The following is an 18,541-nucleotide window of genomic DNA, read 5'->3' as shown; positions in this document are numbered from 1 at the left end:
ACCTGTCTCATTACAACTCACAATAAAATCACTTTTGTCAAAAATGTCTCCTACTCAGAGTTCAAGTTACTTGATAAAATTGACATTCGTTCCTGCACAACAATGTGAATACAGTTAACAACACTACTCAACTACACTTAAAAATGGTTAAGATGATTTAAAAAAAATTTTTTTAATCTTCTCTAGCTCTGTTTACCACAAAACATCTTCTTTGCCATTCATGATTACAGGAAACAATTCTTCTCTTGTTAAAGTTCAATTTGGTAGTTACTGCCTGTACTTTAACTTTGCTGTCCAATTGCACTGGCCCTGGCACGCTGGGCAGAGGCGGAGCCCAAGAGCAGATGGGAGGAGACAGAGGCGCTCCTACCACGGGACAAATAGGTTGGCAAACTGCACAGAGCAAATCCTCCAACCTACCCCCTTTTTGTACCACTCATAAGCTAAGAATAGTGTTTATATCTTTAAATGGTCGAAAAAAATTTTAAAAGACTATTTCAATGATATGTGAAAATTATACAAAATTTAAATTTCTATGTCCATAAATAAAGCTTTCTTGGAATACAGCAAAAAAAACCCACAAAAGATTCACATTAATTCCACGTTAGACTGGCAAACAAGATTTTCGCATGAACATGAGAAAATAAGGTCATTATGAAACCTATTCGCTAACCTACAAAACACAACTCAGGCCTTCTCGTTCCTCAAGCCTGGCTGTGCATTAAGTTCCTTAGCATCAGGGGCAAACCGAGCCGCTGCGTTGCCTTACCAACTTTGGGGTCCAATACCAAGCCTCCAGAATAAGCTGCCTTCTTACGTCCTTTTTTGTATTTATTGGTATCTCCATCAATGTCTTCATCTTCATCTCCCTAATATCAAATGGAAAGATAACTTCACCAGCCAGCAACTAATGGACCAATTTAGAAGGTTTATGATCCCCCCCCAACCTTTCCAACTGCAGTACACAGTTCTATTTAACATTCTATCTAACATTACTTTTAGTTAGTGGTCCTACCTCTGAGGAAAGACAGTTATTGTAATATTTTCATGAATCCTAATGAATGCCAAGCATGGCAGTTACCAAAACAAACACTATAACTGAGTTGATAAGTATGCAAATTCTACTTTAAAATATTTTTGAATTCACAGAACTTCACATTTTAAAATCAATGGACAGGGCTTCCCTGGTGGTGCAGTGGTTAAGAATAGAATCCGCCTGCCAATGCAGGGGACACGGGTTTGAACCCTGGTCCAGGAAGATCCCACATGCCATGGAGCGACGAAGCCCGTGCACCACAACTACCGGGCCTGCGCTCTAGAGCCCATGAGCCACAAGTACTGAAGCCCACGCACCACAACTACTGAAGCTTGTACACCTAGAGCCCGTGCTCTGCAATAATAGAAGCCACCGCAACGAGAAGCCCGTGTACCACAATGAAGAGTAGCCCCTGCTCACCACAACTAGAGAAAGCCCGCGCGCAGCAACGAAGACCCAACACAGCCAATAATAAACAAATAAATAAATTTTTAAAAATAAATAAATAAAATAAAATCAATGGACACTAAAAATTCAACTATTCATATTATCTAAAAGTTGAGATTCTAAGAGTCCTCTTAAATTCATTACTCTAACATTCATGATGTAAAAACACAAAATATTTTATATAGATATTATCATTATTCTCATTATTAATATGGACACCTTAAAATAAGTACATCCATATAGTGAAAATTCTTTCCCAAGTAGTTTATTAGTAGCCAACATTCAATACCTCAGCAGACGTCAAACTCCTGTAAGTTAATACTTGCTTTACTAATTTTGATAATGTGCATAAAACAAGCAAATCTAAGAACCTGAGTCATTTTAACATTAAACTCCCATTCTGAATCAATTACTATCAGTGCTGATAAAACAGTAGCTAAGTTTTACTTCCAATGTGATGGAGGCCACATCAGAAACCTGACTGTAGTGACCTTAATCCTACTAGAATATAAAAATGAAACAATGCAACACAAAAATAAAGGCTTATGGGTTCAAGGAAATAAATGGTTCAACTTGCATCTAAGTTTGGGTAGAGCTAATGAGGCAAAACGCTTTCCAGGTATGGTCACCTATCAGAGAGGCCTAATGCCTCCCTCAAAGAATTTCATATTTCACAAATAATTTTTATCTGTATAGAGAAACGTAAAGAAGGAAATGACCACACAAAAACAACAGAACAAATGTGACACAGTTTCTAGAGTATACAGGGAATTAATTATTTGGGGAGCAGATACTATCACAGCAAAAGAAAAACCCCAAAAAACAGCTATCTAGATAATAAAGGGGGGGATAAGAAAAAGCAAAACACTATACAATTTTGGACCCACCAGTTTTTGCTGAGGCTTTCTGAAAATCTGCTTGTCAGGCACAATATAGTTGTTTTCATAAAATGCATGAAGCAACAAGAACTCATTACGCTCGGATCGTCCACCCATCAGCGTCCTAGACTATTAAAGAGAATTTTTTTAAAAAAACTTGAGCTCAAAACCAGAATAAACAAAAGCAACTTTGAGTTGGCAGATTTAATCATAGCACCTCCTTCAAAAATCACTCATCATAACAAGGGCTGCTTTAAAAAAAAAAAGGTGCTAAATTATTTCTAGCAGTTTCTTTAAGCATTATGGTTAAAAGGAGACAAAGAGCTTAAAATACTGACAACTTGGGCTATTTCTTTACTCCCAAATGGACCATTCCACAAATGAGACACATCCAGATGTCAGAGATGGTCCTTATGTTCATCCAAATTTCAACATACTGCACCTGGCTTTCCTCCCCTTCTCCCAAGCAGTTCTTCATTTTACAAAAGAAGCCCAGCTTTCAGAATACAAGTTACTTATTTTATAAGCATGCATTTAGACTCATTATCATATAACAACTACCCCCAGAAAACACTGGATCCAACAGGAAATGCTTTTTCCCCCTTTCTATGTTAAATTTACCATAATGTTCCCAGCGATGTTAGTGATCTGCAATGCTAATGGAAGAACATTTAGCTCACACATGATCTGCAAAATGAACCTGGCATCTTTCCAGGTGTGTTCCAACAGGTACAACAGACGAGAAGAGTCACTGTACAGAAAAGAAAGAATGAAACAGAATCAAGTAATTAAAAGAAACAATGATTATAATCATAACTTCATAAACTATCACAAAACATTTTTGGTATAAGTTAACTTCAGAGCAACGGCACCTCAGCCTTGGAAACAATTTAAAATAAGGTCAGTATGAAATTAGGAATTCATTCATACCATTGGTCCCAATCAATGCCCTTCTCTAAAACACACAAAAAATCCCACAAAGATACAATCTGAACACTCCCTAAATTCTTTCATTCATCCATCCATTAAATATGTATTACATACCCACTCCGTGCCAGGCATTGTTCTAGATGCTGGCTGTGACCAAAACAGACAAAAATTCCTGTCCTCATGGGGAAGACAGAATATAAATTAAAAATTTAATATGTGATATGTTATATAACGCTAAGCGTTAAGAAGAAAAACTAAGAAGCAAAGGGAATATTAAGTGTCAGGAGCAGAGACAAATTTTAGTTAGGGAACTGAGAAAGAGTCCACTGAGAATAAAAACCTGCAGGAGGTGAGAGAGCAATCCTTGTGGATGGGTTATCTCTGAGAGGACATTCCAGGCAGACAGAACAGCACATTCAAAGGCCCTGGGCTGAGCATAAATCTGGCAGTTCTAGTACCAAGAAGGAGACCAATGGCTGCAACAGAGAGAATGATGGAGAAGAGTAGAAGATAAGGACAGAGCTAACAGCAGAGAGACCCATTGTATAGGACCTTGTAAATCGAAATAAGTACTTTGGTTTTTACTCTGCATGAAACAGAAAGTCACTAGGAGATTGTAAGCAGAGTGCCATATCTAACTTTAGCACGGTGACTCTGGTTCCTGGGTTGAGAACAGACAGCAAGGAGTCAAGGGCAAAAGCAAGGAGACCAGTGAGGAGGCTAATATAAGAAAGACCCAGTGACCCAGGAGAAAGAGGTTGGTGGCTTGGACCAGGGTGGGTCCAACGGAGGGGAAAAGAAGTGGTCACATAGAGACATATTTTGAAGATGGAGCTGACAGGATTTCCCGATGCATGGAACATAAGATGTCAGAGAGAGGAATCATAGACGCCTCAGAGGTTCTGGGCTGAGGATGACTTTGGAGGTTTCCAGCGATACTGGAAAAATAAGAGGAACCTAGAGAAGGTCAGGAGCTCAGTTTTGGAACAAGCTGAGTTGGAGGTTCATGTCAGACATTAAGTAGAACAGGCAGGTGGAGACATGAGTCTGGAATTCAGGGAAGAGAGGTCTAAGCTGAAGATATGCTGGCGGGAGGCATCAGCACCCATGTGGTATTGAAATTCCTGTGACTCAACGAGATCACCCAGGGAGGGAGCGCAGTCAGAAAGAGAAGCAGTCTGAGGACTTGGGAGGAACGGGCAGAAAAGAACGAGGAGTGGCCAGAGGGGTAGGAGAAATTTTAAGAAATAATCAAGCACAAAGTTTCTGTTATGCAAAATGAGTAAGTTCTGGAAATCTAATGTACAGCAACGTGGCTACAGTTAACAATACTGTATCATATACTTGAAATCTCCTAAGAGGGGTAAATCTAAAGTGTCCTCACCACAAAAAAAAAAAAAAAAGAAAGAAAAAGAAAAGAAAAGAAAAGAAAAAAATAGTGATCGTGTGAGGTGATGAATAGGTTAATTAGCTTGACTGTGAGGATTATTTCACAATGTATATCAAACATCAAGTTGCACCTGAAATAAAATACATTTTTTATTTGTCAATTTGACCTCAACAAGGCTGGAAAAAAGAAATAATCAGCAATATCTCCAAATAATTGAAAGACTTCTCAGATTTTATATTTCTAAAATATTTGCATTAATTTCTGAATTAATGAATTAAGAGCAGAAACCTAAATATCACATCAATTTCCAAACTGCTCTCAGGAAGCATCAAGATGGTGTTAAATGAGGGAGATATTATGATAAAATTAGAATAGTTCAAAAAGCAAAATAATTCAAATTACTCAAGTAATGGAGATGGTGATTCTGACATGAAGACAGACAATGAAGACATGAAGACAGACCCCTTCATAACACCACAGGCTCCTGTCCCTCCAGCCTAAGGATGATTCTGGTGTCTTGCTGTTGTTAATTTCAAGACAGACAAATTCTGAAGCATCCAGGATCATACCTGTACATATTTCGTATATTTTCCATTGGGATTACAACCCTTTCAGTTTTCAGAATCTGTTGAACAAGTTCAGACAAATGGTAGCTTTTACAACGAATCAATTCCTTTGCTGAAATTTCCACATCACAGATCATTCGGCCACAGGTAGCATTTCTTTCACCAAATCCACTCCTGCCCTACAAGGGGAGGAAAAAAAGCAAATCCCATGGAAGAACAGATACTGAGAACACTTCATTCTAACTTGCTTTGAGGCTAGCCCCAAAATTACAATGATGAAACTCTCATTCTTCCATTCATGCATTCATTCAGCCATCAATCAAATATTTTTGAACACTGACTACGTATCTGACACTGTTCCAGGCACTCAGAATATAGGGATATAGTGGTGAGCAAAATAGAAAAGATTCCTGATCTCAATTGAAATATACAATAAAAAAAGAAATTATATAGTTTTAGGAGGTCATTAAGTATATGGAAAAGAGAAAATAGAACAGGGTGAGGGGAACAAGGAATTTGGGGGGACTACATCTTAAATAGGGTGGTCGTGTAGACCTCACTGAGAAGATGCCATATAAAGAACCCTGAAAGGGGTAAGGAGTTAGCAAAGCAAGTGTTTGAATGAAGTGTTAATAACAACTCTATCGCCATAAAGATATGAATAGGAAAAGAAGCAAGAACATTGGCCCCTAACTCCAAACTGTAGCAGCAGAACCCTCTGGAGAGCATTATAACGGTACAGAGTCCTAAGTTCTCTGATGAGGCAGCATGCCGTTTTACTGATAGGCTTTAACTAAAATAAGATTTCAAGCGCTGAGCACTGTCAGGTTTAGGAAATGAAGGTGCTTCACCCAAAACCACCCAACCTCCCTTCAGTGAAGCAAGCAGGTAGAATGAGAAGTGACAAGCTTTACAAGAGTCACACGGGGCCTGGGTTCAAAATTTTAGTTCTTCCCTTTACTAGCTCTAAGATCTTGAACAAGTTCTGCCACCCCTGTGAGAATGTGCAATAAACCTGGAGCTACTGTGAGAGAGAACGAACACACAAGGGATGCTGCTAGTTGTCTTCTTACATACTCAGTGTCTGCTCCCCTCCCCTAACCCCCGTTCCTCCTTCCCATCTTCTTCCTTAACGAGAACCCGCAACTCTGCTCTTAGAGATGCCCAAGTGGAGCTAACAAACATGTGCTGTCTCTAGATTCTAAGAGCTAATTTTTAAACCTACAAGTGTTTTTTTAAGGAACCTCTATTCTGTACTCCATAGCGGCTGTATCAATTTACATTCCCACCAGCAGTGCAAGAGGGTTCCCTTTTCTCCACACCCTCTCCAGCATTTATTGTTTCTAGATTTTTTGATGATGGCCATTCTGACTGGTGTGAGATGATATCTCATTGTAGTTTTGATTTGCATTTCTCTAATGATTAATGATGTTGAGCATTCTTTCATGTGTTTGTTGGCGATCTGTATATCTTCTTTGGAGAAATGTCTATTTAGGTCTTCTGCCCATTTTTGGATTGGATTGTTTGTTTGTTATTGAGCTGCATGAGCTACTTGTAAATTTTGGAGATTAATCCTTTGTCAGTTGCTTCATTTGCAAATATTTTCTCCCACTCTGAGGGTTGTCTTTTGGTCTTGTTTATGGTTTCCTTTGCTGTGCAAAAGCTTTGAAGTTTCATTAGGTCCCATTTGTTTATTTTTGTTTTTATTTCCATTTCTCTGGGAGGTGGGTCCAAAAGGATCTTGCTGTGATTTCTGACAATAGAGTGTTCTGCCTATGTTTTCCTCTAAGAGTTTGATAGTTTCTGGCCTTACATTTAGGCCTTTAATCCATTTTGAGCTAATTTTTGTGTATGGTGTTAGGGAGTGTTCTAATCTCATACTTTTACATGTAGTTGTCCAGTTTTCCCAGCACCACTTACTGAAGAGGCTGTCTTTTCTCCACTGTATATTCTTGCCTCCTTTATCAAAGATAAGGTGACCATATGTGCATGGGTTTATCTCTGGGCTTTCTATCCTGTTCCATTGATCTATATTTCTGTTTTTGTGCCAGTACCATACTTCCTTGATTACTATAGCTTTATAGTATAGTCTGAAGTCAGAGAGCCTGATTCCTCCAGCTCCTTTTTTTTTGCGGTACGCGGGCCTCTCACTGTTCTGGCCTCTCCCATTGCGGAGCACAGGCTCCGGATGCGCAGGTCCAGCGGCCACGGCTCACGGGCCCAGCCGCTCTGCGGCATGTGGGATCTTCCCGGACCGGGGCATGAACCCATGTCCCCTGCATCGGCAGGCGGACTCTCAACCACTGCGCCACCAGGGAAGCCCCCTCCAGCTCCATTTTTCGTTCTCAAGATTGCTTTGGCTATTCGGGGTCTTTTGTGTTTCCATACAAAATGTTAAATTTTTTGTTCTAGTTCTGTGAAAAATGCCAGTAGTAGTTTGATAGGGATTGCGTTGAATCTGTACATTGCTTTGGGTAGTAGAGTCATTTTCACAATGTTGATTCTTCCAATCCAAGAACATGGTATATCTCTCCATCTATTTGTATCAGGTTCCTTAAAAAACTACAAATAGAACTACCATACAACCCAGCAATCCCACTACTGGGCATATACCCGGAGAAAACCATAATTCAAAGAGTCATGTACCAAAATGTTCATTTTTTGCAGCTCTATTTACAATAGCCAGGAGATGGAAGCAACCTAAGTGTCCATCATCGGATGAATGGATAAAGAAGATGTGGCACATATATACAATGGAGTATTACTCAGCCATAAAAAGAAACGAAATTGAGTTATTTGTAGTGAGGTGGATGGACCTAGAGTCTGTCATACAGAGTGAAGTAAGTCAGAAAGAGAAAAACAAATACTGTATGCTAACACATATATATGGAATTTAAGAAAAAAAAAAAGAAAGGTCATGAAGAACCTAGGGGTAAGACAGGAATAAAGAGGCAAACCTACTAGAGAATGGACTTAAGGATATGGGGAGGGGGAAGGGTAAGCTGGGACGAAGTGAGAGAGTGGCATGGACATATATACAGTACCAAACGTAAGGTAGATAGATAGTGGGAAGCGGCCGCATAGCACAGGCAGATCAGCTCGGTGCTTTGTGACTGCCTGGAGGGGTGGGATAGGGAGGGTGGGAGGGAGGGAGACGCAAGAGGGAAGAGATATGGGAACATATTTATATGTATAACTGATTCACTTTGTTATAAAGCAGAAACTAACACACCATCATAAAGCAATTATACTCCAATAAAGATGTTAAAAAAAAAACTACCAGCGGTTTTTACCAATAAAATGCTGAATTCAAAGGAAAAGGTGTTTAGTGCCAAAGTTAAAATGTCCTATCATAAGGCAACAGATTCCTAGTCAAAGAAGCACAGGGTACTCCCTGGTAGATACTTCATATAAAGATGCCAAATAGAGAAGTTAAGATTTTGAAAATTATTATTACCCCAAGCTTTGGCATGTTGGATCGCTTCAGCCGACCTATCTTGGACCAGTAAGGAACTTTGCACACATTAATTCTCTGCAGTAGCACTTCCAGTTCAAACCCATAAATATTATGACCCTAGTGAGAAAAAGAAGGCAGCCAATAACATTATAAGAAACGCAAATTAGAGGATTTATCTTCATATGCATAGAATTTCTTTGCCCTTTCTTTTTGTGGTCTCTAATTGAAGGCATCATGAGCTTACCTCCGATTGGGGTCCTTTCTTCTTCAGGAATTTATTCATCAGCAGCATTCATTAGCCTTGACATTAACAAGGCTGCTAAGCAGATTGCTGGAATAAACTTTATTTTATCCTAATTGATGCAAGGTTCATATGATGTCTTTTAATTTGCAACTCATGCTTCACAGTCTCATGCAAATTTTAATGTCCCATACTTTTTAGGTGATGAGTAAAAGCTGTATTCAAACAATTTCATCTTACTTCCTTAAAAACCAAGAACCCAGCTATGTTGCGTGACAGTTTACATAGACTTCTTAGAAAACGGAGGAAGTGCATCTAGTTTCTTCCCAAAGAACTGAGTTCAAACACTACTGATTTAGACTCTTAATCAATGTGCAACTAAATAAACATATACTATCACTCCATACTTCAAATAAGAAATTTGCTAAAAACATGGAAACAAAACTATCCCGAGTAAAAAAATCTCAAAAATATTACCAAATTCTCCATGTCTGTAATGATAATTCCCATCATGTGAATTATGTTTATTCTAGAAGGTTAAACTAGATGAAGTTTAAAATAAATTAATAAACAGATTTATTTGTCACTAATTTTAATTAAAAATATATACCACTATATATTTATGGCAAGTTTGTCTATTAAACTAAGAGACCCAAAGGACATGAGGAAGTCTCATTTCCAAATTATCATGCCTGGGATTAGGGACTCAAACCCATGTCAGGATTCTCTCCTATTTCAGTTTGGATTTCTCACAAAGTCTTGGCTCTTACACCCTAGAGCAGGCCAGCTACCCTAGACTCCAAGGTATCTCCTTGGGGTCCAAGAGAGAGACTACTAGTGGAGATTGGGTGAGGGCCTGGTGCTGAGCCAGAGCCCCAAAGGAGGGCACTGTGGACAGAATCTTCCCAGCACTTTCAAGATGGCTCCTGAAATACCATAAGGGAAGTGGGTGCAGAGACACTGGTAACAACCTACAGGCTCTCAGTACTCTGGCTACACCATCTTCCAGAGAGGTGTCCAAGAGCAAAAATGAACACAGAAATATAGAGCAAACATTTTTCACAAGGCTTCAATGTAACCAAATTACCGATATTACACTTAAAATATAGGCATTTATATGCTACTTCCCTCCAACAAACCCAAAAGCACAAAATAATTTGATTGGTCCATTAACCCAGAAAAAAAAGACAAAAGGAAGAACTCCTTGATAGGAGTCTACAAACTAAGGAAGGCTAGAGGAAACACAAAGCAAAATGTTGTTTTACGACTCTTCGGAACTGTGGCAAAGACAACTCAATGAATTATTACCTCTTAACTATTTAGTAGGAGCATATTCAGTCATTAAGAGAAAAAAAGACTCCTAGCCACGAGCTCTCAAAGGAATATGTCAGAGATCCACTGAGCTCATAAAATTAAAATACTTACACTTTGGGGATACGCACCAAACCAAGGGAATTCACTCCTGTGACATTATACTGCTGGGCCACTAAGCCAAAATTTTGGAGATTAACAGTTGACATGAGTTGACTTACTTCTGGGTTGCTCTCTAACTGTTAATAACAGGAGTACCCTAAACTTCAACAGTAATTCATGAGTTGCTTTTCTATTAGTGGGGAAAAGAAAGTATCTTGTAGTAGGGTTGGGGTTTTTTCTCCTTTCTGTTAGGAGAAAGTATAGCAATTCCCACCAGTCCACAGGGTTATTTCACTCTGAAAAGATTCTCCACTGCTCAAAAAGTACCAATCAAGTCACACTGAAAAGAACTACGGAATGAAGAGCTTCCCCACAATATGGTCAAACATCTACTCACCACAATGATATCAGGATCAATTTTGTGAATTTTTGCAAGGAAAAAACCTAGCAGTGTTCTTTCTGTTGCAGCAATCTCAACCTTCACATTCTGTTAGATAAAAACATACCAGTCACTTATCTTTACTCTCAACTACTATACCTTGGCTCCTTGTTCAAGCAGGATAAGATTTCTTAGGGTTAAAAGAAACCATCCATTTCAAAATTAAATGCAGCAATGAAATTCCTGATTCTAGATTTCACAGTAATAGTTGCACAAAATCTCTGAGGAGCTCATTCAAGTAATAAGCATGTGAATGAAGCAAAATTTTAAGCGCTAAACACTATCGAGTGCAGAAATGTCCCTCCACAGGGACACACTTGTGTATCTGGACACATTTTATAGCATCTGAATCAGAGTACCTATCAAAAACATTACTTACTTTCCTATATAATCCCTGGTAGACTTTGTTGTTTATGTATTTACCACATAAAGAGATCCCAAGGACTGTATAAACTAATCCCAAATAGTGGTGTAAAAACCCATAAATAAGAAACGAGACTAAAAACAAACATACATGTAAGAATTAAGTGTCTTAAATAAAACCTATCTACACAAAAGGCTTCCACTTGGATTACTCAATATAAATCAGGTATTCAAAAGATCTACTCTTATTAAGACTCTTAAAATGAAGTTGATGGCTATGTTTTCTACAACTAGCTCAGGTTTAAAAAATATCAGTTTGACTCTAATGGAATTTTCCAAGGTCATTTTACTTACTAATTCAGGGCACTTCACAAATAATAGCCTGATTCAATAGTACCCCCAGACTACTGGACTTCTCAAACCAAATTTAAAGTAAGTGGAACCTGATAAGGTTGCTAACTTTTAATTTTGGCAAGTGAAGACATTAAAAGAAATTTTAAAAACCTACATATTTACCAACCCAGGCATTTCATAAAAGAAAAAACATACTCTCCAAAAATAAAATTCTTCATATTGAATACATTTACTTTTATGAAAAACTCACATTATACTACTCCCCCCCCCCATTTTTATTAAGGACTCGTGAAAACTTCTTCATGGAGTATACTGGGAGTTTAGAGATCACTGATCAATTATAGCCAGCCCACATCAACCTTCCCAATATATGTCACCTTTAATATCCACAGCATTCTCAACTTCTCTTGACTTCCTTCAAGTTAGCGGGGTGGGGGTGGGGTGGGCTTTACACAACACTTTCCCAAAACAGTAATCATGTGATCATGCAATTTTGGAAAAGCTTCCAATTAAGTTATCTGAAGGAGGGTTTGAGACCACCCATCTATTAATAAAGTGTCGAATCCCATTATTTCCAGGAGGTGAAACATTTAAACACTGTTAAATAACGCTTCTAGTTTTAAACTTCTAATACATTTTTAATGGGTTAATGCCACAGTCCAATCTAACAAGAATAGATCTAATAAACTAACATATAAAATAGCGTATTTCTACTAATCCATAGCGTTCTCCTTTTCTCTTTTTAAACAAATACATATTTCATATTTAAAAGGAATAAACAGTGAGTTCTTTACCTTTTCCTTAATGCCTTCTTTAAAATCATATGGAAAAATACAATCCTTTGGTTTAGACACAACTGTAAAAAGGAAAAAAATAAAGATTCCAACACCCATCTTAGTCCAATTTCAAGTACACATACACTGCAAGTTTCTGAATGGAAACCATCTTAATAAATATAAATAAATTCCCCTTGATCTCTAAATAGTTGCCAAAACAAACAACATATCCTAAAATTCATATGGAACCACAAAAGACCCTGAATAGCCAGGGCAATCTTGAAAAAGAAGAACAAAGCAGGAGGCATCATACTCCCTGATTTCAAAATACATTACAAAGCTACAGTAATCAAAACAGTATGAGGGGCTTCCCTGGTGGCTCAGTGGTTGAGAGTCTGCCTGCCGATGCAGGGGACACGGGTTTGTGCCCTGGTGTGGGAGGGTCCCACATGCCGCGGAGCGGCTGGGCCTGTGAGCCATGGCTGCTGGGCCTGCGCATCCGTAGCCTGTGCTCCGCAACAGGAGAGGCCACAGCGGTGAGAGGCCCGCATACCGCAAAAAAAAAAAAAAAACCAGTATGATGTTGGCATAAAAATAGACATACAGAGAGCCCAGAAATAAACCCATACGTAACATGGTCGATTAATTTATGACAAAGGAACCAAGAATATACAATGGAGAAAGGAGAGTCTCTCCAAAAAATGATGTTGGGAAAACTGGACAACCACACACAAAAGAACAAAACTGGACCACTATCTTACACCATACACAAAAAACTAACTCAAAATGGATTAAAAACTTGAACATACTGGTGGTGCAGTGGTTAAGAATATGCCTGCCAATGCAGGGGACACGGGTTCGAGCCCTGGTCCAGGAAGATCCCACATGCCGTGAAGCAACTAAGCCCATGTGCCACAACTAGTGAGCCTGTGCTCTAGAGTCCGTGAGCCACAACTACTGAGCCCATGTGCCACAACTACCGAAGCCCGCACGCCTAGAGCCCATGCTCCCCAACAAGAGAAGCCACCGCAATGAGAAGTCCGTGCACCGCAACAAAGAGTAGCCCCCACTCACCGCAACTAGAGAAAGCCCGCACGCAGCAACGAAGACCCAACACAGCCACAATAAATAAATAAATAAATAAAAATTTATTTGGAAAAAAAACCTGAACGTAAGATCAGAAACCATAAAACTCCTAGAAGAGGGACTTCCCGGTGATCCAGTGGTTAAGACTCCATGTTCTCAATGCAGGGGGCACAGGTCCAATCCCTGGTCAGGAACTAAGGTCCCGCATGCCATACGGCACACCCCCTGCCCCCCCAAAAAAAAGAAAAAAAAGAAAAACAACTCCTAGAAGAAGACATAGGCAGTAACCTCCTTGACATCAGTCTTGGCAATGACTTTTTGGATTTGACGCCAAAACCAAAGGCATCAAAAGCAAAAATAAACAAGTGGGACTACATCAAAGTATAAAGTTCTGCACAGCAAAGGAAAACATCAACAAAATGAAAAGGCAACCTACTGAATGGGAGAAAATATGTGTAAATCATATATCTGATAAAGCATTAATATCCAACATATATATATTTTAAAATTCATACAATGAAAACAAACAACCTGATTAAAAAATGGGCAGGGGAGCTGAACAGACATTTTTCTAAAGACATACAGAAGTCCACCAGGTAGAGGAAAGGGTACTGAACATCACAAATCATCAGAGAAATGCAAAACCACAATGAGATATTACCCACACCTGCTAGAATGGTTATTATCAAAAACAGAAGAGATAAAAAGTGTTGGTTGGAGAGGATGGAGAGAAAAGGGAAAACTTGAGCACAGTTGGTGAGAATGTAAACTGGTAGTCATGGAACAGTCATGGAATTTCCTCAAAAACTTAAAAATACAACCATATAATCCAGCAATTCCACTTCTGGGTATTTATCTGAAGAAAATGAAAACAGTAACTAGAAAACAGTAACTCGCCATTTGTGATAACACAGATGGATCTAGAGGGCATTATGCTAAGAGAAATAAGGCAGAGAAAGACAAATACAGTATGATCTCACTTACATGTGGAATAACAAAAACAGAAAAGAAAATTTAAAAAAATGAGCTCACAGATACAGAGAACAGACGGTGATTGTGGGGGCAGTGCACGAAATGGGTGAACGGGGTAAAAAGGTACAAACTTCTAGTTATAAAATAAATAAGCCTTAGGTATGTAATATACAGCATGGTGACTACAGCTAATAACCCTGTACTGCATATTTGAAAGCTGCTAAGACAGAAAGTCTTAAAACTTCTCATCACAAGAAAAGAACAGTTTGTAACTATGGTGATGGATGTTAACTAGACTTATTGTGGTGGTCATTTTGCTACATATACAAATATGGCAACATTATGTTGTATACCTGAAAGTCATACAATGTTAAATGTCAAATACACCTCAATTTTTTAAAAGTTTAGAAGATTAAATCTAAAAAAAAAGAATACCCAAGTACAGAGCCCTAAGTCCCTACAATTGTTAAAATTGCTTTGATGAAACATTTGCTATCCATCTAAGTCAGAATGGAAAATATTTAAGTCTTTCCCAAAGGAAATGCCCACCACCACCAAAACCTCAATCAGCATACAATGGAGGAACTCAGTCCAAACTTCTCAGTTAGGATAGTAAAGATGACCAAAGCTTCCCCCACTATACTCTCAACTCCTTGTCATTCACAACAGCTGTTCATACAGTGACATACTCAGAGGAGGTAAATGTTGAAATGAGCTAATGACTCTCTCTTCCACATATTTTCCAAACTATTCTCAACATCACTTTGTTCTGTGTATTCAACCCAACTTAAAGGGTAAAACTTCACAAAAATAACACATCACCCTCCCTTCTCTGCTTGCTTCCCTTGTCCCACTTTCCTAGTATCCAAGAAACCTGACAGGAGATGCTGCCCCAGTTAATCTCTGGTTCTGGGATGGAAAAGAACCCGGGAAGCATAACACATCAATAGTGTTGCGCCCTTATTTTATTTTTTACAGAAAAATGACTATTTAACTGGCCAAGTTCTCAACATGCGATACGTCATAATCCGCGGTGGAGACTGCCTCACGGCACGCAGAATTCTTGGAATAGTTTCATCCACGGAATTGTATGCATAGCACAACCCAACTCCAGCATGACATTACCATAACTCCTCCCAAATAGGTAATCATTTATATATTCCTTGGCATCCTGCCTCATCACACAGAAAACTTTGGCCAGGCTTCTATGACAGGCTTTTAGGGTGACAACACGAAAAGAAAATAGTTACAGCATAATTTTGACCCAGAAAAAAAAAACTACTCTACCACAATAGAGTAACCACTGGAACAGAGAAAAAGATATCAAACTGCCTCCCGACTTCTGCTCCTAGAAAAAAAATTAAACAGCTGAATAGGAGCAACCAGTCCAATAAAACTTAGGGTCCACAACTGACCAAAAAAAAACTTCTTTAGCAAACAAAAACAAAAATAAACAAATGGGACCTACTCAAACCTAAAAGCTTTTGCACAGCAAAGGAAACCATAAACAAGATGAAAAGACAACCCTCAGAATGGGAGAAAATATTTGCAAAGGAAGCAACTGACAAAGGATTAATCTCCAAAATTTACAAGCAGCTCATGCAGCTCAATAGCAAAAAAATCAAACAACCCACTCCAAAAATGGGCAGAAGACCTAAACAGACATTTCTCCAAAGAAGATATACAGATTGCCAACAGACACGTGAGAGAATGCTCAACATCACTAATCATCAGAGAAATGCAAATCAAAACTACAATGAGGTATCACCACACCCGTCATCAAAAAATCTACAAACAATAAATGCTAGAGAGGGTGTGGAGAAAAGGGAACCCTCCTACACTGTTGGTGGGAATGTAAATTGGTGCAGCCACTATGGAGAATAGTATGGAGGTTCCTTAAAAATCTAGAAATAGAACTACCATATGACCCAGCAATCCAACTCCTGGGCATATACCCAGAAAAGACGAAAACTCTAATTCAAAAAGATACACATATCCCAATGTTCATAGCAGCACCGTTTACGATAGCCAAGACACAGAAACAACCCAAGGGCCCATTGATAGACAACTGGTTTAAGAAGATGTGGTGTGTGTGTGTATACACACACACACACAAATGGAATGTTACTCAGCCATAAAAAGGAATGAAATATTGCCATTTGCAGCAACATGAATGGACCGAGAATATCATACTAAGTGAAATAAGTCAGAGAAAGACAAATATTATATGTTACCACTTACATGTGGAATCTACAAAATAACACAAATGAGTCTATATACAAAACAGAAGTAGACTCACAGATATAGAAAACAAATTTATGGTAGAAAGGGGATGGGTGGGGGTGGGGGTATGATAAATTAGGAGGATGGGATTAACAGATACAAACTACTATACATGAAACAGATTAGCAACAAGGACCTACTGTAGAGCACAGGGAACTAGAGCCAATATCCTGTAATAACGTATAGTGGGAAAGAATCTGAAAAGACTAGATATATATTATATATAACCGAATACTTTGCTGTACACCTGAAACTAACACAGTATTGTAAATCAACTATACTTCAATTAAAAAAAAACTTCTTTAACAACGTGCACTAAGTATCTTAAAAACATTTTTTTTTAAGTTACTGATCCAACAGCTGGAGAAAAAACAAGAAAAATAAAAATTAAGCCATTAATAAACCAGCTAAAAAAATACATACCACAGAAGTGTGAGTGAAAGGGAGGCCGTGGGGGTGCTTTATCTAGTGCAAAGCTGTGATGCACCAATGCTGCCACAGCAATAATCTGCCAAGAAAGGAGAAAATCACTTATCAGATACCTACCAAGCAGTCTGCATTCTCACCACAACCACCGAGAATAGAAAAAGATACAGATTTTAATCGTAAGAATACTTTGTTTATTACGGAAGTATTTAAACAAATAAAAAATAGAATAATAAAATCAACTCTCATACACCGATCACCCAGCTTCAGTCATCAACTCATCAACAGCCCTACCCCACGTTATTTTGAAGCAAAACGCATACCTATCACTTTATCCAGAAATATGTCAGCAGGTATCCCTAACCAAGGTTTCTCAACCTCAGCGCTATGGACATTTTAGGCCAAATAATTCTTTGCTGTGGGGCTGCCCTGTGCACTGTGGGACGTTTAGCAGCATCCCTGGCTGCCAACAGCACCGCTCCCCACTCCCCAGTCTCCAAGTTGTGACACCAAAATGTCTCCAGACATGGCCAAAAACCCCTTGAGGGTTAAAAATCTCACCAAATTGAGAGCCATTACTTTAAAAGATGAGAAGTTTTTAAAATGCAGTACAATCATCTCAGCTAATTCAATTAACAGTGTTTCCTTAAAACCATTAAATATCCAGGCAGGATTCAAATTCTCATGTTTTCCCAACTATCTCAATTTTATTTACCAAATAAGTCCATACTTTGCAACTGGTTGATATATTAAACTGTCTAAGTACAACTCCTCCCCATCTATTATTTCTTGCAATTTATTTGTTGAAGAAACTGGGTGGTTTTGCCCCGTAGAGTGCCCCCCCAGTACAGACTCTGCTGCTTGTATCCCAATAATGTCATTTAACATGTTCTTCTGCTTCTGTACTGCCTGTATATTATAGATCTGAAGGCTTGATAAAAATCAGATTTTTTGGCAAGAATTCTTTGGAGGTGCTACTGATCACTGGTTATCACATCAGGTCTGGTTATCTCTACTCGAGTGATACTAGCAGCCTCTGAAAATCACTGCTTAGATCCATTATCTCATTAGAGATTGCAAAGTGGTCACATTCAATTTTTCCTTTATTTTATTTATTTATTAGCTGGAAAGCTTCTATGAAGACAAACCTCCCCTCATCGATTATTTGGTTACCTGAGATACAATATATGTTCAAAAAAGTCAAGATAAATGCTTGATTCAATCTCTTTATTTACCAGTTTTCAAAATAACGAGTTAGTTCCCTAGCTTTCTTCACAGGTGAGCAATGCGGTGCTGTGTTTACAGTATCATTATGAAGTCGTATGTTTCAATCTGTTGCAGTTATACTTATACATGCTCAAATTGTCCCATCTTTGGTGTAGGAAACTCTTCACGTTTACTCTTGAGTCCTTCTTACATATCTTCAGTAGATTTTAGTATCGTCCTTGCTTTCTAGTATAACAAGAAGTTCCAGGCTTACCCTG

The 18,541-nt window shown here is 38.6% G+C and overlaps 1 protein-coding gene across 2 annotated transcripts in view; it reads right to left on the bottom strand.

Moving 5' to 3' along the window:
* The window catches only part of POLA1 (DNA polymerase alpha 1, catalytic subunit), a 296,255-nt gene that overhangs the window by 243,734 nt on the left and 33,980 nt on the right, over positions 1 to 18,541 (bottom strand). For both annotated transcript variants that reach the window (XM_082610580.1, XM_082610579.1), the window contains exons 16-23: positions 17,055 to 17,139; positions 12,309 to 12,370; positions 10,756 to 10,845; positions 8,705 to 8,821; positions 5,251 to 5,426; positions 2,983 to 3,112; positions 2,371 to 2,490; positions 770 to 869 (exon numbers count right to left, since the gene is read on the bottom strand). In XM_082610580.1, coding sequence (XP_082466706.1) covers positions 770 to 869; positions 2,371 to 2,490; positions 2,983 to 3,112; positions 5,251 to 5,426; positions 8,705 to 8,821; positions 10,756 to 10,845; positions 12,309 to 12,370; positions 17,055 to 17,139 — 880 coding nt within the window. The remainder of the gene's footprint in view (positions 1 to 769; positions 870 to 2,370; positions 2,491 to 2,982; positions 3,113 to 5,250; positions 5,427 to 8,704; positions 8,822 to 10,755; positions 10,846 to 12,308; positions 12,371 to 17,054; positions 17,140 to 18,541) is intronic.

Source organism: Mesoplodon mirus, assembly GCF_964341445.2.
Source record: "Mesoplodon mirus genome assembly, chromosome: X".
NCBI lineage: Eukaryota > Metazoa > Chordata > Mammalia > Artiodactyla > Ziphiidae > Mesoplodon > Mesoplodon mirus.
The sequence above is the reverse complement of the archived record's forward strand: the minus strand, read 5'-3'. Positions and strand labels throughout refer to the sequence as shown.